At 38.7% G+C, this 24,855-nt stretch overlaps 1 protein-coding gene across 1 annotated transcript; it reads right to left on the bottom strand.

The window, feature by feature from the left end:
- Positions 1-1,926: 1,926 nt before the first annotated feature.
- LOC135473190 (uncharacterized) lies at positions 1,927-24,558 on the bottom strand. Its single transcript, XM_064753032.1, has 18 exons — positions 23,654-24,558; positions 20,904-21,279; positions 19,975-20,035; positions 18,723-19,062; positions 17,610-17,874; positions 16,441-16,552; positions 15,690-15,841; positions 14,724-14,945; positions 14,235-14,383; positions 13,103-13,212; positions 12,303-12,387; positions 11,718-11,797; positions 11,096-11,356; positions 8,763-8,853; positions 7,926-8,061; positions 6,964-7,116; positions 6,037-6,201; positions 1,927-5,348 (listed from the first exon to the last, which is right to left on the bottom strand). Exons 1-18 carry the CDS (start codon positions 24,446-24,448, stop codon positions 3,001-3,003), a joined length of 5,901 nt encoding a protein of 1,966 aa, XP_064609102.1. The 5' UTR covers positions 24,449-24,558; the 3' UTR covers positions 1,927-3,000.
- Between the last annotated feature and the right edge of the window lie 297 nt (positions 24,559-24,855).

The following is a 24,855-nucleotide window of genomic DNA, read 5'->3' as shown; positions in this document are numbered from 1 at the left end:
AAAAAAAAAACCTTGTAAGGCAATATAAGGCAGATTAAAACAGTCGGAATCAAGCAAAATGTGTGATGTGTGAAAACCAGTAGGCCTATTCTTGATTGAATTCTTAGGCTCATCTGTAAAATTGATTCACAGAATACAAATTCAGCTGCCTGTACACATTTCATTTTATGAGATTAGCCTCTACCAGTGAGTGGTGCTAAAACTAGAAGAGGTGTCGTACATCAGCTGAAAATCGAAGGGTCGTGTGGTGGTGTTGTGAGAGTGCCTCGCTTTTCTCAGGAATATTTCTCTTACACAATGGTGGCCAGCATTAAGGTGGGAGACAAACTCACAGCCACCTCATTGGTGAGAAGTCCTGAATCACTGACACTCTAACCACCTCATCCCACGCCTTGTTACTGTCGATCTTACTGTCAAACTATCATTCAAAAACATGCATTTGATCAATCACAATCTGTATTGTTGCAATGGGGATACTGGGAGAAGTTTGAAGATGGGACATATCCTGTCATTTCAGTGATGTTGCACACTGCAGCGTCAACTGCATGTCACAGTGGGTAGACCAAATACGTCCCAAATGAAACTGCAGCACGCAACATGTTTTGCAATGTGCAACAAAAGACTTTGTGCAAGTCCTAATTCACACTAGTGTCACCTTGTGTGAGAGGAAAATCTGCTGGTACCCCATTAGGTTGACAGGATATGCTACACATTAGTAACACATGCTCAATCTGCCTGTGACATCTTAACATCACAATTACTTTCGCTCAGAATGGAATGAACGTAAGAAGAAGAAAATCAGGCTTAAGGGATCCATCCATGAAAGCTACAGTTGACCCATTGGGAGTCAATGTTCACACTCTCCAAGCTGTCAAGTGCCACATCTTGGATAGTGTATCCAGAACGTGCATTTTACAAGGCTAAGTTTGGATAATTGTCTTAGGACGAGTAAACCGTGATTTGCCATACAAGTTAAAATAGCAGGAAAGTAAAATGGATTTACAAGTTTTGTCTTAAATGCCTACATGTATTTTAACCCCCACACAGCTACATGCATAAAAACCTATGTATTCTTTAGTGTACATACATGTATTTCCTGATGATGAGACGAACAGTAGCCAAAATATAGACGGATGATAGTACTTCAATATAACTTTCCTTCTCTTTTGTGCTAAACTGATCTGTGGAACCACTGGATACAGATTATAACATACACTTTCAACCGATGATTCTACATTTAACATTTTAACCATATATACAAACGTAACGGCAGTAAAGGGTAAGGTGGAGGGGCTGGAATGCATATTTGACCAAGCATCTGAAAACAATCCTCTGCCATAGATAGTTTAATCGTTTGTCTTTTTCTTTGATAATTACATGCATAAGCAGTTTTTGAAAATAACATGTAAAAGATTGTAATATATTCCATGTTTTATCTCTTCAGCTAAAACACTGAAAGAATGTAATCACCAAACATGTCATGGGAGTCCATTATACATGTATTCCATACACTTTGTTAACAGCTCTGTAAACAACCTTAATTATTTGGTGAAGTATTGGTTAGAAAAAAACAATGTGATATGATGTGCAAAGGAAAGTCCCCAAATATTTCTGAAAGATGGTAAAAATGCAGCTAATTCTGGCAAACCAACCAGTACTCCTGATCCTGTATGAAAGAAACTCTTCGTTGAGAATAGTGACTTTGCATTACATGAACTCTATCCTGTAGTCCTCAAAAATCTTTCCTTTATATCACTTCAAATGTGTTGGGGGAATAGTCAAACAAGAATCATTTTTGAAATGTTTTCCACCTGAACATGTTGGTGGTCCATTTAAGACTATAGCTCCTATTTCTCCATCAATGCACTTGCTGACATACTGCGGCCTTCAAAGGGGCAAACAGGACAAAGCAAGCAAAACGTCTGTATATTCAATATATAACTATTTTATTTTATACACTGCAAATTTAGTTACCTTTCATATGCAATATGATCATGTTATAAATAGCATTTTCATTACTAAAGGGCCAGGAGTGAGAACCGACCCAAGACAAGTTTTATTTACATGTAACTAAATAAAGTATGCACTAAAATGCTTGCGACATTAGAATAATCATTACCAACTTTTTGATTCATGTGTTAAAAATTTCCAATTAAACCCACTGTTTATAAAGTGACTAAGATTAAAAAGGAAAAACAAATACTAGAATGCTACATTCCTTGAAATCATTTGTGACAAGCGACAGCATTATAAAATGACAATCTGATCAGTATATAAAAATTGCAAAATTCTGATCACGGCATACAAGCCAAGAATATGACAGAATTACCATATAATTATGCAGTTTATAATAATTTTATAATCACACACTTTTTCATATGTACTCAACAATGGTTGTCACCCTTGAGCTTGAAATTACTTCAACGTTTTACCAAAAACTTCAACTGAAGTCTACTCCTTAAATTTGAAAAGAAAAAAAAATGACCACAACATAGATTAATTTATGAGAAACCTGCAGAGAGCTGGATATTCTTTTGTGTTATATCTGACATCAGTGAGGTAATGATGACAATCAGGTTACAATCTATTGGAGAAGGCTACATGTATAGATGAAATAGTGGTACTGTATTTTACCTGAAGTTTATTATGTCAAAATGCACTCCAAAAAGCACAGAAAAGCCTTAAAATGATACTGTTGATGCCAACACTTCAGTTTTTCTGGTAAGAAAAAAAAAAATCTATAGCCCTATAGAGTGGAGGAATTCAGCAGAATCAAGGAAAAGGTGAAATACTGTAATTGTGTATGGGAAACACTAACATTTGTGATGGTAAAAAGTCATTATAACTTAGGTTTTAAAAAAAACTTGAAATCAGCTTAATTAACACATATCTGCGTTATTTCCATAAAATGGAGATGTATCTCGGTATGCTCAGACTTCTTACAAGCTGGAAATACAATTGTACATGAATGGTCATACGCACTGTAACATAATTTGAGAGTCATTTCAGTAGGTTGAGAGAACGTCGTGAGCGAGCCACAGTTTTGCGTCGTTTGTTGGACTGTTCTTGATTGGCCGTAAACCTCACAACTTCTGTGTCCTCTATTGGCGGGCGAGATCGTTTGCCTGGTCCCGAGCGTATCAGTGGTGAGTTCATCAAGCTTAACAACCCCTTCGCAGACACATTGGGTGAGTATGACTTGGCACAGGCAGGAGATATCCTTGCCTTGGCGCCTGCACATTTGTCCTTTGGAGAAGCAGCACTTGAGTTATTGCAATTTGTCTCACCGCCACTCCCACAGTTTTCACGACTGATTACTTGATTCACTGCTGGCACAAACACAGGAGAATTGGTTTCCGCCAGTTCCATGCCAGACTCGCTACCAGAACTCATCACATGGGAGAACTTCTTCAGGCTGTGGAGGCGAGTGAATTTAGGAGAGGCTTGCCTTGGACTGGAAACAACACTGGACGCAGAGCTAACGTCAGAACTCGATGGCGACACGACTGCATCTGACAACTCGCCACCAGACAGAAATACCTCCTCATTTGTCGACGCAAAATAATCAGTTCTGTTTGAAGGATCAGTTATGCCAATGCCACTACTTGGATCAGGTTTGAAAGCACTGGGATTACAAACAGATGGAGGTACAGGAGCAGCAAGGGCGGCAACTCTACACTGCCTTTTGACAGAGATCATTTCTTGATCCTTCTCATCATGTGATCTCTGACGCTTGCCAACACGTGCACCTTGAAACGCATTTATTCTCAAGTTTTCACCTGTAGCAGTATTGTCTGCAACAGCTACTGTTTGAATCTTATCTGAATTGTTCGAAGAATATGTTTGTTTCTTGATAGATATGGTCTCTGGGAACATTTCAGACTCTAAGCCTGTGAAATGTGAATCAGGGCTATGTTTAATTTGCACAATTTGAAGTTCTGACGTTTGATTTTCATCTTGTGACTCAAAGCTGTCTGGTTTCCGTCGCCAAACTCGACGCCTCTTCCTCACAGAAACCTGCTCTTCATCATGCGTGACGGTTGAAACGCCTTCAAATTTATCTCCTCCAGGGAGTGCTGAAGCAGCAATGTTGACAGCGGTTGTTAGTTTAGGTGATATTACCTGGCCAAACCTGGGTTTACGTCTGGGCCATGAATCAAAATCTGGAGTCTTCACTTTGGGCTTCCTGGGTGACTGTGTTGGAGTCTTCAGCAAATCTGGGCTTTTCCTGTCACCACTCTCTGCCGGACTAGAGCAGCGAATGCCTGTGTTATGGTCAACATCCTCGCCTTGTACACACTCCAGATTCTCCTCCCTCCATCTTACTTTCAGCACAGGCCGCTGAGGAGACATCAGAGATTCCTGGGAGTTGGGTCTCCTCTTTAAAATAGAAGCGGGAGTTGGTGGTGTGTTTTGGTTACTGGTAAGATTGCTTGGTGTTGTAATTCTCTGTGGAGTACAATGTGTTGAAGATTTCTGTGGGCTTCTCTCATTTGGTGATGTAGTGCCCCATGATACTTTCTGTGGAGTTTTCTTCAATGGGGAAAAGGGGTTCTGTTTCTGTGGGGTTTTCCTGAATGGGGAAAAGGGGTTCTGTTTCTGTGGGGTTTTCTTGAATGGGGACAAGGAGTTCTGTTTCTGAGGGGTTTCTTTACATAGCGAAACAGGGTCTTGTTTAATGGGTGTTGACTGGATGGTAGTTGTAAGTTGACTGACTGCACAGACTTTCTCTTCTGCATATGGATCAGAATCAAAACACAGATTTCTTATGCCTGTAGAAGATTTAATTTGAGACCTGGTGTTACGACTTGGTGAGTCTATTATAGATGTTATCTCTTGAGCACTAATCTTATGGGTCGGAGTTCCTGGAATCAAATTGGACCCCTTCTGAAATGATGGAGAAAGTGTTTCGTGTGGCTTCACTTTTTTCTCTGGGGTCATACTCAGTGTCAGTTTGCGTGTGACATTCTCTTTGGGTGTTCTCCCTGAGGTTTTAGGCGAGTCCCTATAGAGAACCAGCTCTACTGCTGCCCTTGAGCGAGTGTTCTGACTGGGTGAGTCCATCACAGATTTCACAGGGGTGATGTTAGGTCTCTGTGGGGTACATCTGAGGCTATATGATGGGGATGGGCTGCCTTTTAGTTGCTTCACCACAAACAGCCTATCTGGAGACTTTAGCTGGTCCCGGCTCTGCGGATCCCTCCCGGCAATCCGATTGGCTAACTGCCTATATCTCTCTAGGTTACGCGATTGGCTCCTAGGGCCAGCAGAGTAGAAACTTCTGCGAGCTGGTAAAACACTGATGTGAGACTTGGCAGGACTTTTGTTGCTGACAACTGACCTACCTTCTGAAACAGAAAACAATTTGTAAACAATTAAAATAGTAATGTTATACATGTTACAGTGTATTACGATAATGCACTGTAATCACTTTCGTCAGATCGATTACTTCCCGATATCACAAATACTAACATCACTGATATATTTACCAGTCATTCATGTTTCTGCAGCTCCTATATCATGAGGTCAACAGGTTAATTTGATGAATAAAAGGGAAAGAGAAATATTACATCTTGAAATTTTAAAGAAGTAATCTCCTTATGTGTTTCATTTTATCCCCAACGGCAGATTAAGAATATATATACAAAAGCCAGTTGAAGGCTAAAGGCAATGTCTTGAAGACCTCAATCTATTCACCAATTACACTTATCTTTCAGAAAACTTTTTTAGTTTAAAAAATATTTTTTTCTATAAATAATCTGAAACACAGATATAACCATACACTGATATGTTTTTAAACAAAAAACTTAAAATCTAAAAGGCACAAAAGAACTCTCTCTTCCTCTTCAAAGCTCACAAATCTACAATCACAAAACCCACAAGCAGCATGGGATTAAATGAATTGAATGATCTAATCCTTTTAATCCAATGACTTTTTCAGTATGTTGTATCTTTCATTCCAATGAATGGATGAATGAACGAATGAGTATGGCTACACACCACATCATTCATACTTCAGCCATATCTTTTACTCACCTAAAGTGGCAGATGTATTGGGGGAGGGGCCAGGTTTAAGAGGTGACTCCATCACCACTGGGGCACTCTCTAACCTCATCTCACGCTGGCTTTCCTTCCGTCGTAACACTAACTTCTGTTTATGAGCTGGGGTCTCAGCGACAACGTTTGGGGTGTTGGTCTTCACTACAGAATCATAAAAATTGTTTGATTAAACTTTACCATATATCTAACTTTATTCATGAATTTCAATGCGGTAATAGTGGTCAAGAATAGTTTGCAAGTAAAGATGAATTAGAATTTATGACAAAATTGAAACTTGTAAAAATCTGAACAAAGTTGAAAATTATGAAAAAATTTTTTAATTAGTTTTAATTATTTCAATAATTAGTTTTGTTACAATTTTTTAAACATAAAACTTAAGATTGTATTTACAAACAACTATAAATGTTGTGCTGTATTTGACCGAAAATATGGCCCCCAAAAAGGCACTTTATGAGACTAGTAAAAGATATACACGTAAAATATTTCTTTTGGTGCTAAAATTTTACATTTGTCCATCAGGATATTAACCTACCTTCCAACAGAACTGTCAGGCTGAGGCAATTTGAATACAGTAAATCTTCAACCTTTTTAACTGCTAAAGCCATTTTTTCAGTGCAATTTATGCATACAATTATTATGAAAATGCCACTAAAACTGATTTCTTCTGTCATTAAAGACGTCATTAAAGCTTGACAAAAGTGTGCAAATTATTTCTCTACACCCCACAGAATGTGCTTTCAGAATGTTTCGATGTACTGGTTGCAGAGGCGGTTGAAAAGGTAGAAGAAATATGGTAACATAGCCATGGATGGAATTTTACATCAAATACAGTACTGGTACTTCACAAGATGCCAGTTCACAATGATTATCCAAATATTAAAATATCTGATTGTATCTGTTTACCTCTGGGGCTCCGGCGGGGGCTACACAAGGCACTCCTCTGCTTGTGTCTACCCTTAGGAGACCTCAGATTCTCCATGACAGCCACAGACTGGCGACGTTCCAGCTTGCCTTCAGACATGAACAGGTTTCTTCTCACAGCCTTCACATCAGCATCTACAACCATCACAGCATCAGCTACTGACAGTGATGTACAGAGTAACATTATTCCGTGTTTATAGTACTTTTTTTTTTTCCATTTGTACAAATAAGCTACCGATGCCTTGTCTCCTAATCTAAAATTTTTGTTTTTGGTTTTCATAGAGTATTTCCACTTTGCCAATTGCAGTCCGAAAACTACATGTATTTATTTATTTACCTGATTGATGTTTTACGCCGTACACAAGAATATTTCACTTATATGAAGGCGGCCAAAATTATGGCCTGAGAAAACCGGGCAGAGCCCGGGGGAAACCCACAACCATCCGCAGGTTGCTGACAGACCTTCCCACGTACGGCCAGAGAGGAAACCAGCATGAGCTGGACCAACTGAGCCATGGAGGCCCCCAGAACTACATGTAGATCACCCTAATTCCTCAATCTATTCGCATATGAAGAGCAACTTTCAGTGCTATTTATAGACAATATTAATTTGATTTTGGAGGCAAAGCTACATTGGTTTGACTGGCCAGTTCCAGGGCTTCACAAAAAGCATAATTTTTTGAGTCAACACAGAATAATGCCTTCAGAATATGCATGAATAAACAAATTGCAAACATGCGAAAAGGTTGAAGAATTATAGTACCTTGTTTCAACTTATCCTAACTCACAAAAGAATCATCAGCCAGGTAGCAAACAAAAGTGGCATGGGCTACTAAAACCGGTTGCCAAATAAGGTTTCAGGTCGTACCTTTCACAGCAGAATTAAAGTTACATAGGATGATCTCGACAACGAGATGAAAACTCATGAAAACAACTTCATGTACCTGCCGACTCTTTCTTTTTCTTCCTTGCCGAGCTTTTTCGTGCTGACCCTTTACGAGCTGAGTTCTTCCTTGCAGACCCTTTTCTGGTGGAGCCTTTTTTCGCAGACCTGGACCCTTTCGTTACTTTGCTTTTGGTCTGGTAATAAATTAAACCTCTTAGTAATGAAACTGAAAATCTTAGCTATGAATCCTTCGAGTTTCATTTGTCATAAAGATGCACAAAAACAAATTTACAGGATTTGTAAGACTACTTCATTTCTCATAAAATACTTAAGTCGTATGTAGACTAACCCTGTGACTGGGAGCAACTGCGTGTTTGACAACTAGAAAAATTCAACTGGTCGCTGGTTTTAGATTATGTGGGCTTGTGATCTGCCTCGGCGGTTGTTTAAACTTCTACTCTTCTGCGACTGTAAGTATCCAGTTCAGCAAAACCATGCATACTTACACCTAAGTCAGTGACAGTTGCTCACGATCGCAAGGTTTTGTCAAACACTAGGAGATACTATGTTGCGAGGGCAATATACAAACAAATGGAATAAATTAGACAATATTTGATGACTACCAGAAATAAGCATTCTGGACATTCTATATCCTGTAGGATACTTTTTTGCAGCACAAAATTTTCGTTTTGCCTTTTGACAGTTGTTTAATGAGTGAATGATTATGGCTTAATGCCACATCGACAATATTTCGGCCAGATTGCAGCTAGTTATTGAAGTCACATTCACTAGGTGATGCACATCAATTTGACTAGTCAAATAAAAATACCGCCAACAATATTTCATATAATTTACTGAAATATAAGAATACCTATAAGAGTTCAGTGTCCCTTACCCTTTTCCTGCTAGCAGGGTTTACAGCTACCATGATCTGTCTCTTCGGTCCAAAGTCTGACAGGCTTGGATGAACAGCCATTTTCCTGGATCTGTAAGTGTTTAGGGAAACAGTGTGTACATTAATGTGTACATTAAATTATCTCACAGTCAAAGTCGTACAACATATCTTACACCCAAAAGCTCAACACATTTCTTAATCTTTAAACATGACATCTGAAGTTATTTTAGGATTTGATTTGTGAGTTAGTGAAAAAAAATTAATGACATAATTTCATGAAGTAATTGACTGATCTTTCAAGGTGTTTTAAAAAATATTCACTGATAAGATGGTGGTCCGACAGGGTGGCAAAAAAAAAAAAAACAAAAAAAAAAACACTATATGAAATAAACCACAGGCCTTTAGCATGTAACTGACAAACTTTCCTACATTTCCACCTTCACAGTGAGTACAATATGTACACCATATTGGAAAGTGAATTTCATCGAACTTGATATAAGACCAAGTAAGTAACAGTAACTGTCAACAGATGATTGCCACTAAGGTATAATTAAACCAACATCACTGAAGTAACTGAAAGATAAGCTAAGGTCATGAGAGGAGTGGAGGCAAAAACCTCTCTGATGTTGGAATTAAACTAACATCTCATCACTAAAGTAACTGAAAGATAAGCATACTGACTTGTTCATCCATTACCTGTCAATTTAAAAAATCACAGAATGTCAATTAAAAACAAATGCAAATATTTGTTATGTCAAACTATGCCTCTGCTGATTAAGTGTGGTATTGTCAATGATGCACTACACTGTATACAGTTGTAATCATCAGTCAGGTTCATCTACATGTTATATATACTGTATACATATGTAAATAACTTTGTATGGGAACGTGTGTATGCATGAGGGACTCAAGGAAGATTGTTCTTAACTAATTGATCTCCCTTGGGAAATAAAGCATTATTAGGTGGCTCAGAACCTGTTAAATTCGTTCGGATTTTTATTATTTTTCTTCCATTTTTTCCATAAATAACCCAAGAACTATGGTACCTAGAAATGTGAAACTTGCACCAAACTGTAGCCTAAGACACGCCCTTTTGGCAATATGCCAACAGATTTGAGCTATGATCAATAGCTTTCTCACTAAAATGTTAACATGACACCACCCAGGACAAATATACCAAAAATTTCTCACATGCACCTTGACTCATTATGAGTCCAAAAAATGTAACTCTTATAAGGCCAAATTCAACTGTTAAAGACGTATCGTGGTTTCCAGTTTCTTTTCAGGTCTAGACCTCACATGCCGATAAGGAAGAGACAGGCGTAGGATGCCGCAAAGAAAAATAACTATGAAACCGTATGCCATGGATTCGGAAAGGGATCTTTTGTAAAGAAAACAACACACAACATTGCTTATTCCTTCTAACTATTTTGACCAAAATTTAATATATTTGTAGCCTCTTGACATTTCCTGCTAGCTACATGCATTCTGTCCTCGCCCGCTCTCAAAACTGAACCGAGCCCAAACCAGTTGGGACACTCGCGTGGGGTGATTGCACACCATGTGTTGAGCAACCTGAATGGTACATACTTAACCAGGCGAGGTGATCGCCTAGGCCTAACTCTATCAAGACGCTGAGGTGGTTTTCAGCACTGGACGCATTGTATATGATATCTGGTAGTGTGAGGTTCAAACCCAGCTGATTATTTTTCACTTTTGTCATGCTGTTTCTCCATGTTGCCTGTTTTTGTACATACTGTAACAATTTGTACATGCAGGTTGAATGTGTTGAATTTTCCATTGCCTATATGCTTCAGCATTTGAATAAAGCTATTCATCGTTACGTGTGTTAGCATTTATTGGCAGGGGCCTCCGGTTAGCGCGCTAGCACAGCGTAATGACCCAGGAGTCTCTCACCAATGCGTTCTCTGTGAGTTCAAGTCCAGCTCATGCTGGCTTCCTCTCCGGCAGTACATGGGAAGGTTTGCCAGCAACCTGGGGATGGTCGTGGGTTTCCCCTGGGCTCTGCCCGGTTTCCTCCCACTATAATGCTGGCCGCCATCGTATAAGTGAAATATTCTTGAGTATGGCGTAAAACACAAATCAAATAAATAAATAAATAAATAAATTTACTGGCGAATAAATGTTTTCCTAAGCTTAATTTTTCCGATCATGGCAAATTAGTTCAGTGCATTACTTTCATAGTGTTTTCTTATTTGACATTCAATTGGGCCTTGATGCTTTCCCACCGGTATCGCTGTAAGGAACATAACAGTTTTAATTATTGTTATTATTATTATTATTATTTAAGAACAAAAGCAAACAGGACTTACTTGTTGGCTTTGAAATTAGCTGACATGAGGATATCTGACCGATCAGACAGAGGCTGCTGACTCAGCGACGGGGGATTTGAGTGAGCAGTCACAGACCCCTGACCAACGGAGGAGGCAGGACTCATCAGTGTGTCACTGAAACAGGAGTCATCCAGCAAGGAGTGATCTCCCCTTGGTACCACTTTCGCCAACTCGTCTGGGAGGGGTAACATGAGTGTGTTGTACAAACTGCCCAAGCTTTTAGGCAAGGTGTGAATGTAACTGGAAAGGAAAAGCATATCAAAGATCAACACGAATATCAGATCAATGATTGTAATTTACATTTTCTCCAAAAACATTTGGGGTTTGTATTCACTGCTAATCGATTTGTTTTTTACTGATTTTCTTTTGTACTTTGTGTTTCATGTAACATTTAAAATTATTTCACCTGCAAGGCTGTCACTTCACTCAGCTTTATAGGTGAAATAAACATGAAACAACCACTAAACTTAACACAGCAACCTTCATGTTATGATTCAGTACCTATGTCTGTGACAATAACTGAAAGACTTTCGTGTTTACCTTTCTCACTAAATTCCACAAACTCATTGCTTCTGAAATCTGAAAACAAATGATATCTTACTGTTCTACAAGCACATCCTCCAGGTATTGCCTTATATCCAGTTTGCCAGATATTGACCATTTTCTGAGCATATTGCACACCTGAAACCACAGCATAATCTGACGTAACACATGGCCAATACAAACTCAGCTGAAAAGACTACGGATTATCATACCATCAAGTTATCTATGTTTCGTGACACTGTTTGGAAAGAAAATCCATTTAGACTAAAATGACTGAAACTAAATCTATCTTAAACAGGAAGTTCCACAATACATTAAGGTGGTTATTGTGTTGTAGATACAGCTGCACTCAAGTGTCTTCACATTAAGAGATAATACAAAAAGCTGTAACATGGCATTAGCCACGGGCTGCTCTCCTGTGAAACTGAATTACTGTGTACTATCGGATGTCATTTATGGACAGCTTTATTGTATGCTGCACAAGATCTTGTGTATAATGATGTGTAATACTCTGTTTCTAATTGTTTATATATAGTTTTTTTTATTATGTTTATGTTTTTTCTTTTGTCTCACCTCCGTCTGAAATAATATCCTATGTCAAAAGCTAAGCCCTAAAACTAGAAAATATGAACCTGGTACTCACCTCTTCGATACAATCCTCTGTCATTGTGTCCACATCAGTTTGTGAGGCTGCTATCTCAAACTGTAACTGGATCTGTAGTTTATACCTACAAAAGGAGGCATTTCATTACAAAGGCAGGCATTTCACTCCAAAGGGCGACAAAGGCTTGGTAAAGCTACATCAGATGTCTGGTACAACATTACAGAAGTCAACCTCATCATCTACATATGAAGAACCAAACCTCATTACGACTCCTTATTTATTGAAGAAAAAAGGGAGGATAACTCAGTGGTACAATAACCTAATGGGCTATATCACTGAAGAATGGGTTATACCACTGAGTTATCTTCCCTTAGAGAACACCAAGATGATGTTATGCCCATCTGACTACAGTCCACATACTGGTATTTTTAGATGTATTTTCTTTTACCCCTTTGAGCTGCCAATATTTTGTTTTCTCTGCTTGTCAAGTGTTATTGTTTTGTAGCATAGGCTTCAAAGTTTCGTTCTACGTATAAATTTGTGTTACAGAGAACTGTGGCAGATGTACACGTGGCAAAAGCGGTGAAAAGTCCTGTTTCACCGGACTCTGCCTGAGTGGATTTGACTGCTATCTGGTAATGGATTGTATCAGTAGGTGAGGATTATGAAGCCAGGAGATTTCGGGGCTCACATATTTAGGGATAGTGCTGTGAGACCAAACGTTAACATGTAAGTAAATGGAAAATTAATTGTGGACTGCAGCCATCTTGGTCATGGGCCATAACTGTATTGCTTCCCACTGATAATCCTTGATTCTGTGGTAAATATGAGCATCTTACTCCAGTAGTTTCTGTTCATCTGTCAAGTCACAGTCAGCATGGCTGTGTTTCTGCCTCAGCTTGTTGTTACTGATCAGTATCTTTTCATCCAGTAACTCTTTCAGGGACTCCTACAAGAACAGCAACAAGGCTTTCAGAGAATACCACTAGCTCGTCTGATTGAACAGTTTGTAAAACTGCATAATGTCCAAGTCATTCAAATACCGACCTCAAAACCAAAAAAAAGTAGAATGATCGACACTGACATACACAGATATTATCCTCTAAATATATAGTGCTAAGATCTTGCCATCAAATCAACAAGAAACACATGTTATGGAGTTGTAAATCATTGTGGTCGTAAAAGACACTGTGGGGAGTTAGTGCACAACTTTATCACACAAGTCTTTGAACGGCAGATGGCAATCAATGTACTATGGGAATAGCTATGAATAACTTTGCAAGATGTTGAGCTATGAGGTAAAAGACTTCCTTGGTCTCTGATATGCAAAAACTTTAACCAAACTGGACAACAACATTGACAGCATCTGATTCCCCTCTCACAATACCTCCCCTTACTTCATAAAGCGAGCTACATGTACAAATCACACAAAACCATTCAAACATATCGGCACCTAAACTGTACAGCCATGTGTCAGCATCAACACAAATGCTCTGGTATAAAATATTGCTTATTTGGTCCACCTCCATATCACATCAATTTGTTATTTGTATGCATTTATCTCGACTGGAGTTTAGCACAATACCAAAAAAACATTTCACAGAGGTGTGAATGAATATTTTCTATGGTAGCCCACTGTAGGTCTCCCAGATTTGGACTTATGCATGTAACATTTGGCATCAGATGGCCACTGTGTAAACGTCTGCACGCATTTTTCTGGCTACAGATGACACCCCACTCATGTTTCCTTTACAATGATTTCATGATTTTTTCTAGGAGAGTATGTTCAACCTTTCTCCTTTCGCCAATGTGTCTGTTTCATTTAAATCAGAGGTCAAGACTATGAATAGCCTTACAAGACATTTCTCTCTGGTTACCAGCCACTTGGCAGAGGCCATAAACAGCAAAAAAAAAAATAAATCAGTCTGACGAAGCATATATTGAAATCGCAGAGAACCCAGCCATGCTTACCTCTGGGTTATCTGCCCCTGATTGTTTCAGGAAGTGCAGAGCCACCAGAACAATGGTCTGCACACACGTATCCACCGAGTCCTCTTCTGATATCGTCTTTGTGTACACATTCTGCAGGTAGCTCACAAGCTCAGTCACATCCTGGAAATCTGAATTTAACAAAAATAACCTTCCTGACAATGACACTTATTAGTTCGATTAAACGGACGGTAAAATTAGTTTGGGTATTTTTCATCATGCCATACATAAATTCTTCTTGCACTTTACACTCAGTGCAAGATGCAGGATAGAGTCTTATAGCATTGTATGACATTTTAAGAGAATAAACACATTAAGCTAAAGTTTAATTCACTGTTTTGCTACAATTTTAATCTTAAAATTGAATATTACCTTTGCACAATGTGGTTGAAATATTGCCAATATGATAATAAATCTCATTCATTCATAACCTGTCACCCACATTGGTTTGTAACACTACAGCCTGATTACCTGCAGCATTAATGTCTGGCCTAAGACGCTCCTTTTTGCTGCTTTTCTCTTCTTCTTCTGCCAGAAGGGTGGATTTTTCCTTGGATTTCTGTATGCCTGATTTGAGCATCAGCTCACTGCGACCTCCAGTGACAATGTTAGTATTACTCTTCAACCTCTCCAGAAACACAATGTTGCCCACATTGCCATCTACCTCATCTACATCTCCTCTATCAGCCTTATCTGTGGACAAGAGAATTGCATTTTGTTCACAGAATGGTGCTCACATTAACAAGGGTTTGTGTCTAATCTTGATTTAACATAACCAAAGCTCAACTGACAGTGGGACAATCCTTAAACTGTCACTGGATTTCTGTGCCATTCCAGCTTTGATTTATTTATTTATTTGATTGGATTTTTACATTGTATTCAAGAATACATCACTTATATAACGGTGGCCAGCATTAATATGGTGGGAAGAAACCAGGTAGAGCCTGAGAAAAACCTACAACCACTAATTACTACTCCCCTAATTTCTCTCCTAAATCGAGAACTAGCGTTTAAATTCAAGATGAAGTTCAAGAATAACATCGCATGTTAAGACTAAGCTTGAGAAAAGTCTAAGACAGCATCATCATCCTGAGGCCAGGAGTAAACCAGTGACCCTTTGCAAGAAAGTAAATACTGTGTCTTCTTATGGCTGGGTGAAAATGATATTGGCACTGAAGTAACATGCCGAAGACACCAGACATGACACCCCGCCCAGTCACATTATACTGACACTTGATCCGCCAGATCAGTTTCTCTACGCTAACCGCTCATTGCTGATCGCCAAGCGAGGCAGCTGCAAGTGCCATTTTTAAAGCCTCTGGTATGAACTGACCCGGGTTTGATCCCAGGTCTCTCGACACTGAGGCAGATGGTCTAACAATTAGGCCACCGAAGCTGTCTACAGGTAGAAAGATGCCAGCAGTATTGAGAACTCACCCTGTTCTGTCCTTTCCTGCTCAAGCTTTGCTTTCAGGTCCCTTTCCTCATACTGGCTACTTAACAGGGGTTGGTTCTCACGCCGATACTGCCTCTGTACTTGCTTCAACAAAGCCTTCTCCTCCACAGAAAGGAAACCAAAACTCTCCACTCTGGAAAAGTCAACACGGCATGTAATAGTTAAAACATTGTATTACAATATTTTGGCTCTGGCAAAATAAAAGCCAAAATATCGAATCCTAATGAAGACTTTGTACGGTGCACTATTTGCTAAACTCTTATAAAGATGTCTATGTCTCAGTCGATATCTTAATATCAGCCAATCATATTGCCCCAGTTTTCAATCTTCTTCACTGTAGATGAAGTTGGTGGTGGTTTCCTGTTTAGAATAACAGCAGTGTCCAATGTTTTGATTTATTTCACAGAATTCCAACCCAACAGCAACAACCCACAGCTTTCCATCACTTGGAATTTGATGACGTTTATCTCATTCTCAGACAAAGATTTAAAGGGTTACAGAATCGGTGCTGATTGGCCGACACTGGAGATAGGAGAGTTCATGCTTTAATGCCTAGCGTCTTGGTCACATATGAAGATATAGGCCACACCAAAAATTCAGTTCAGCCTAGCCATAGCCTGAACTTGCCTATCTCTCACACCAGCCAATCAGCATCAATCCTGTATATAGGTCAGTTTTGGGCACTTCAAGAAATAGTGCCTAATTGGAATTAATCAAATAAGACAGACTGACCTGTCAGAGAGTTTCTGGACAAGATCGGCCATACGGCCACTAGGACCTGATGAATACCAAGTCTCCAGCATGCCACTGTTAAACGGTTTGGGTTCAGGGGGCTGAGATTTTTCTGAAGAAGAAAGAAAACAAAGGCCTTGAATGTCAAACTCTATACATCTTCTTTTCTTGTTTTTTAGGAGTCCCAGGCTTAGAATTTCGAAATCTCTAGTAGGATTCCCCAGGTCAGAGACTGTGAAAATCCAAAGCTGAAATAAGCATTATATACTTGGACAAATGTATTCTGTACCAAAATTATTCATCAACAGCCTTTTTTCATACCTTTCATACCACACTTTAGTTTCCATATAACTTAAATGAAATTTCTTAATGGAAACAATCTAATTTCCCCCGAATCATCAAAAAACAAACTTATAAATGTCTCTGAGGTCTCTTTCCCATTGCAAAAGGCCTTTTCGAATATTCATTTTGCTTTTCTGGCTGACAATATGTCCATTTTTACTGCAGCAGTTAATACTAATGAAGAGACCTGTCCATTCTCCAAACAGTGCAAGTACACCTTTGCTGTTTTCGTGAACACTGGTATAATCTTCCGCTTTGCTTTATTATTATCATAACTGAGAACGATAAGCATAACCTTGAACTTACTAAGAGTATATTTAACAACAACGACTGTTAAACTGATTTTAAATACTTTTGTGTTCTCGGGTGAACACGACCGCAGTGGCAGAGGTTGTCAACAATACGTTCTCGCATGCCTTTAAGTGTTAGGAGATTGTGTCTTGTATCGGAAACTGTCATTTGCCAAAATTCCTGATTCAACCTATCGAGGAATCTGGAACAAATTCAACTGACAGAAGTTAAAACCAAGTGGTCATAATCATGTCTGACTTTTTTTTTCATCACTTTTCATTTCATTTTCCATATAAGTACAAACCTTCAGCAACTTTGGAACCATTTAGGATATGATTCAATACAGTATTTAACTGCAAAACCAAGTATTTTCAATTATTTGTCCCAAAATAATCCCTTTTTCAAGGATTTCAATAAAATTTATGTAATTTCAAAAATTCCAATGACCAGTGAGATCCTTGTTCCTGGCAATCACAGAAGAGATGTTATCAGCTCATAAAATAAAATTATTACACCCTCAATATCTTCTCCTTTACCTGGATTGTGTGATCTGGTTTCAGTTTTCACTGGAATCTTGAGCTGACTTTGGATTACTTTGTTTCTCCACTCATCAAAACCTTCCACAGTGGTTGTCTTTGCCCTATCATCCTGTGAAACTGAAAGTAGCTGTTTTTCTAACACCAAGGCCTGGGTACTGGACAGGATGGTGAGAATCCCGGACTGTAAGGTCAGAGGTTGTAGCATGGCTAAGCCAGGACCATGTCCTACCTTTCTCATATCCAACACCTGCAGGGAAATGATCTGAAACAAATCATGGTACATCAGGATTTATTTTAATTGCCTACCATTTAATGTTGCGGACTACAATATTTCTAAGGTCATTTAAAAGGCATTTGATGGCATCAGACTTGTCTCAATGCTTATACACTGTTGTAATGTCTCCCTAGAGAGGCATGCCCGAGACACCAGCCATGACATCCAAAACATGTCAGAATACCAACCACTACTGTGCCTAATCTCTAACATGTTCAAAGAGTGCCAATTTTAAAATACATGTGTTAGGCCAGAACCCGGGCTTACATGGCATATGTTCTCAATCATAATTTGTTATTAACTTTGTGTATGATTGGAACATGACAAGTGTTATATACAGTATTTTACCCACAGTTTGTTATGTGTACTTTAAGAATCACACAAAGGCCTTAAAACGGCCTGGTATTTCGTGAAATGAATCAAACTTCACAGAACACTCTCAGTTGGCATTATAAGGTAGATAAAATCAGACAGAATCAGGCAACATGTGTTACGTGAAAAAAGCTAAAAACTTTACAAGAAATACAGTAACTCAAGTTACTTATTTGACTGTGGCATAACACTCAGGGATGTTTTACTTCTTCAACAGAATGTAGCATGTCAATGGAAGAGGAGGAGGAGTCCAGAGTACCTGGGGTAAACCTCCAACCTTTCCTGCTAATATTGTTATCAACCACATCAACACTGAAAGAATTTAAGCATTCTCTGAAATCAATACTTCCTAGTCAACAAAATCATAATTGTCATTCATGCCAGAGAACCAAAATCTTACTTAGTAAATTCTGTGGACTATTTATGGTCTTATTTTACAAGAATTTAAAATGTAGCAAACCTACCAAAACTTTCTGATGAGTAATCAATTCACTTAAAAGGCTCTGAAAGTACTGAGACCTTAGTGAACTTTGGACCTTCTTTTCTGCATTGAGAGGATGGCCACAGCATATGAATGATGTTCCAGGTGACAACGCATGGACCAAATTTGGCTGGAAATGAACAACCCCAACAACTGTGAACCTGTAGGCTTCCATAAGTTCATCAGCACTCATCCCACAGGTGTTCACAACCACAATGGGTTCATCTTGGCTTCCTGCCGAAGATGTGACACCTTCACAAGCCAGGGTACTTGTCAAACACCCTACCGGACTACAAGTGATCTTCTGTCCTCCAACTTTTCCACTGAAATACAATTGAAATCAGTAATAACGCTGAAATTACACATAATCAATATTCATTCCTGTTCATTTTTTAATCCTTTTACCATATAAAAATTAATTTCCATGAATACCCTTCCAACAGGAGTGCTATGATTCAGCTAATCCTATTGCTGTCTTTGTTTAATACATATATGTATATATTAATCTCGATGGGATTTATACCCGAACTGTCACCACCAACACAAGGAGATGTAGTCCATACGCAATTTGGAAACCAACCAACTCTTAAATGCAGCTCAAAGAAGTCAATGAGGTGAAGGACGAGGTCAGTAATGAGCCGTCTCCCACTACCTTGCTCCCCCTCAGGACGCCAGTCATATTCACCCTTAATAGTCATTGTATAACTGTTTCTATATCACATATATATTAATTTGTTTTTCTTTATCAAGGCCATGGAAAAGAACAATTTTGTACAAATTGACGGAGTTACCTTCAATAAATAAAGATATCTATTATTATTAATATTATTATTATCATCATAAGGCAGATCTTCATGGTACTTAGGCACAGTTTTGATATTACAAATTTAAGACTTTAATACATCAGCGTATACAACAACCCTTTTTCCAGTTCATTTAGCATAAAAGTTATCAAGGTTTCTTGTTGCATTTGTTATATATATATACCCTAATTGACCTGAAATTTCGCCCACAGAAGTGCATTTTTAATGGCAAATAAATATCACAAAATATTATTTTTGGTGCTGAAACTTACAATTTTCCAGTAGAATATCATCCCACGTTCTAAGCAAACCTCAAAACACCTTTCTAAAATCAACACAACTCTCACAATCAGGAAAAATGGGCAAGTTAGTCATAGACAAATTTTATGGTCAATTAGGGTATGTACTGAAAATTTTACACTGGTACCTTACCTTTCTGGGTGTTTTACAGCAGACTGTAAAAATAGTGTACACACTGTGACTTCTTTTTCACCTGTTAAATTAAAAGAGAGAGAAAACACATCTCATTATGATCAAACATTACATGATTTCTAATTAATTATAATAGCTGCAGGCGTGTTAAATTTACAGTGAACATACTTTTATCTCTGTAATGTACTGTGTATTATAATTATTTATTAATAATATGAACTGAGCTTAAGTAAGTATCACTCCAGCCCATGGAATTAGTCTTATGGTGACTAAATTTAATAAGTGGAACTGGTACATGGGTTATCTACTACTGCAGGGGCCTCCATGGCTCAGTTGGTTAGCGTAATGACCCAGGAGTCTCTCACCAATGCGGTCGTTGTGAGTTCAAGTCCAGCTTCCTCTCCGGCCGTACGTGGGAAGGTCTGCCAGCAACCTGGGGATGGTTGTGGGTTTCCCCCGGGCTCTGCCCGGTTTCCTCCCTCCATAATGCTGGCCGCCGTTGTATAAGTGAAATATTCTTGAGCACGGCGTAAAACACCAATCAAAAAAAAAAAAAAAAATCTACTACTGCAACCATTTTGAATGGTAACACTGTGTTTATATGTGTCATTTTCTGTCTAATATAAAAACAACATTTTGATTAATTGAAATTAAATGAATAATATAATATGGGCTTAACTTTGCAGTATAAACTATTTCAATTATATGACGATGTTTATGGGCAGTGGAAACCTGGTACAGCCTGGGAGAACAAATATGCTCTGCCAGCCACCTGGCAAACATACCTGCCTCAAACAGCATGTAGCAAGAGCTCAAGTTAAGCAAGCGTTTGTGAGAGTGTAACGTAATATACCTAAAAATGCAACATGAAGCCATGCAGTATACATTACATAGATCAGACATAGATGGCAGACAAAATGAACTTCTACCTGCTTGGATACACAGGTGCCCTGCAGTTCCAAGATCTCCAAATTTCTGGACGTTATCCAGACTTCTCCTTCTATCACAAACTTCTGGTCCATGCAGATAATGCTCCAGGCCACATGCTGTAGGCACAATACAAGAGTAATCAAGAGGGCCACTCTTCAGGGAACCACATGGATGTAGGTTTTCTGAATTCTCTCGAGTTGTGCCACTTTGCTGTGACAAACTTGGCACCAAAATGGATGGAAATTTACTATCATAACAGCTCAACGTTTGTCCACTGTGACCTTGCAAAACAACATCCAATGGAATAAGTTTTCCTCCAACTTTGCCAAGAGCATCTCTTACTTTCCCAACACTGCTTTCATTCACCGAAACATCCTGGAAAATAGAAGCCGCATGTATAATATAAACACCTGAAATGGACTCATCCCAATCACCTGAAATGGACTCATCCCAATCACCTCTTGAACCATAGGAAAAAAAAAAAAACAGTGAAAATTACACACACAAAAAAAACAAAACAAAAAAAAAACATGAATCACTGCAGCTAATTAGCATTTAGGTTCTCCATTTACATGCTCACTCACAGCCTGTGAAATAATAATTTGCCTTGTAGCTAGGAAGAATGAATGAAGGATTAAAGCCACTTCAATATCTTTTCTGAGTAGACAGTAACTTAGAAATAAACACCCTTGCTACGTAGATAGCAGTTTTGCATGTTCATAGAACACCACCATCAAAGAACACCATTTCCACACATCCATCTACATGTACTCTCCGGACTTGGAAGCCTTTTTATGTATCTTCTTCTTGTTGCGAATGTACGTTGGGACGGTAATTCAGTCTTTCTTTCATTCTTTAACTTTCCTGAGGTCTCATGAAACTTACAAGTATAACAATAACACAGTGAATTCTCTCCCCCTGCAAGATAAACCTTGCCACTGCAAAAGGAGAAGGTCGTATATGTACAGAAACTCAATCATATGTAAAAAAAGGTGCAACACGTATACTTTTCTGATTTATGCATGTATTATTGTTTTTAAGTGATCGTTTTGACTGGCACCCTAAACCATAAGGTGATCTGGATTCGACCATGCAACCTTGTTGGTTAAGGGACGAAATGGTTGCAGCTATCTAGCACTTTAACCCTCTGAGCCAGTGAGCCAGTAAGCCATCCCCTCTGCTATCATGTGACCTCTTGTAATATATTTGATTGGTGAATTTGGCCTCATGTAACAGAATGGAACTGTCAGTGGACCACTAATCTTTCCTAGCGATTCGCCGATCAATGTATTGAACACATATACATGTATAATATCAACCATGTAAAGCCGGGCACTTTCCCATGGCGAAATGTACGACCCATGGGACGATAGAAAGAACCACCCAACTACTGGACATGTTTTTAGAACTGCATCTGTAAAAAAACAGTTTAATCTACACACAAACTCTGTGATGTACTGTAAGACTTGATTTTGCTTTCATGGCACATTAAAGGAAATTAATGTATCAACATGAACATTTGTTGTGCTGTTGAATTGATGCGGACAAGTCTGATCAACGATTGGCTAAGAAATATGTGCATGAGGAAAGCGCACCACTATCTCAGAGCTGCGAATGGCAAAAAACAGGCTGAAAAAAAAAATCAACATATAAAATCGCAGGCCAAGCATGAGAGGTTCAATGTATGGATAAAGATACAGCGAATTTATTATTCATTGAAAACGTACAAAACACCATTTGCAGCTATTGCAACTCGCAGAGAGATATTATAAGAGATAACTCTGGACCGAAAGGTACTTAAGAACAAAATAATCTCCATTCGCTTGTGGGCACATGTGCGCTCATATTGTACTTTCGTTTCTGCGTCAACTAAAAGCCAAACCAATGTTGACTTTATGTTTGGATTGAAGATAAAAGGATCCTTTCAATAACTAGTACACATTTAAATCCATTTCAGACTAATTATATGCAGAAAATCTTATCAAGTCTTAACTTTTCTCTCTTCAAAGTTAGGACTGAATCTAAGGCCGCGGTCAAATAACATGGATAACGATACAGCCATGCAGATGTTTAAACAATAACTGCAAGCCTTGACTTTAACCGTTGGAGTTGTCTTTTCTCCTTTGACATGGACAAATTGTTCTTCCTATTTTTAATTCATTATGTCTGTAATGACATAATTTTTAATTCATTATGTCTGTAAAAGGTTGATTTCCTTGTCTTTTGGCGCATGGTTCTGAAATGTTAGTAGACCCAACTCGCCATGACCCACAACAAATAATTCTATGCGCGAGAAGGAAACATTCTTGTGGATTGCAACTACATTTTGACTCGGGATTGGATTTATACTTGTAGAAGTGATAATAAAGGTCTTATTCTCTACTGCATTAGAGTGAATTTTAAAGCCCACTTTGTTATGGACCGACTGGATTTTGGAATTCCATGACTAAACGTTGAAGCAGGCAAATAGTGGAAATTTGTTGAAAATAGATGTCAACGATTAATTTAATTGAACTACTAAATTGGCAGACCATGTTTAGAAATTGCAGGTCATCTGCTATTGTGCCTGCTAAAATTTATGACTGGAAAATAGTCGCAGACCAAAGGAGATTTTCTGATTCTAGCGGTATATCTGAGGTATTGAGTATGCAATGTCAAATTTGCTTTTCATTTCTCATATTCTGCTTGCCGCAATTAGGATTTGTTAATCTGGCTATTTTGAACACTTTCAAACATGTGAGCAACATACATCATCTGTTGATCTTCCACCAGTGTCAATCCAAAACAGATCTAGTCTCAAATTCCCACGTAGTTTATCAATCATGGCTGTAGTAAGAACAGAGTCCAAGAACACATCTCCATCAATGCACTTTTTTCCACAAAAACTCTTCAGCTTTTCTTCATTGTTTGGACAATTGCTGAGAATAAATAGTAAATTTCTGACACATCTTGTTCCACTGGCAGATTCATCCCGTGAAGAATTAAGACCTGCTCTTCCCCATCGAGCTGGCTTGCCTTTTCTCCTGTGAGGTCGTCCTGGTGACATAAGATCCGGTCTTTCCCACTGAAAGTCCGCAAAGACTTCGGATAAAACTTTACCAACATTGTCTGCAGGGGAACTAGCCTTAGTTTTGTAACCCAACGAGCACCTTCTCCGTTTATTTTCGACATTACTGTCAGTCGTTTCAGTTTCATTTGCTCTGCTACTTTGTCCGAATCTTTTCTCGACTTCCTTTTCAAAAACTTCAAAATGTTTAAGCTTGAAACTTTTGAATTGACTTCTTTCAATTTTCCCTTTATGTTCCTGGGAATTGAAAAACTTACAGCCCCATTTCAGTTTCTGGCATGCTTTATTCACTTGCCTCTCATCTTTGTCACTTCGACTACGAATCTTTCCTAACAAGTTTACAAGAATACGAAAAATAGTCAAACAGATTGTCGACGGTCGAATATCGTTTCCCAAGTCCGTTTGGGAGCCGCAAGATTTCGATTGTACGAGATCTATCAAGAATACTACTTGATATTGCGGTCGATCGGAAGCCATGTTACGTCACTGGTGTATCTAGACTCTTCTTTGGAACAACTTTGGTGATGAACATTTACAAAAGTTGTTAACTCTTGCAGCACCCAGCGAGCACTTTGCCGCTGCCATTTTGAAAGTAGTTCCCACAATGCACTGATCACAAGTACCTTCCTCACCTCCACCAAGAAAGAGTTGACAGCTGTCGGCAACAGCGTATACCACCTGTAGTTCAATTGTTTTCAACGCACCAGCTACAGTCAAAGATCAGAACTGTAATTTGCTGTTTTGAGAAAAAAATCGATAACTTCAGCGAGCTGAAGCTTCAGTTCAGTAATGAATCGCGACAAAAATGTCGTAATTAGTAGATAGATTCTCGTGATTCCTTGACATTTGCACTGTAGTTTCTCGTAATACTCTCGCATGTTTGC

This window comes from Liolophura sinensis, chromosome 8 (genome assembly GCF_032854445.1).
Source record: "Liolophura sinensis isolate JHLJ2023 chromosome 8, CUHK_Ljap_v2, whole genome shotgun sequence".
Taxonomy (NCBI): Eukaryota; Metazoa; Mollusca; class Polyplacophora; order Chitonida; family Chitonidae; genus Liolophura; species Liolophura sinensis.
The sequence above is the reverse complement of the archived record's forward strand: the minus strand, read 5'-3'. Positions and strand labels throughout refer to the sequence as shown.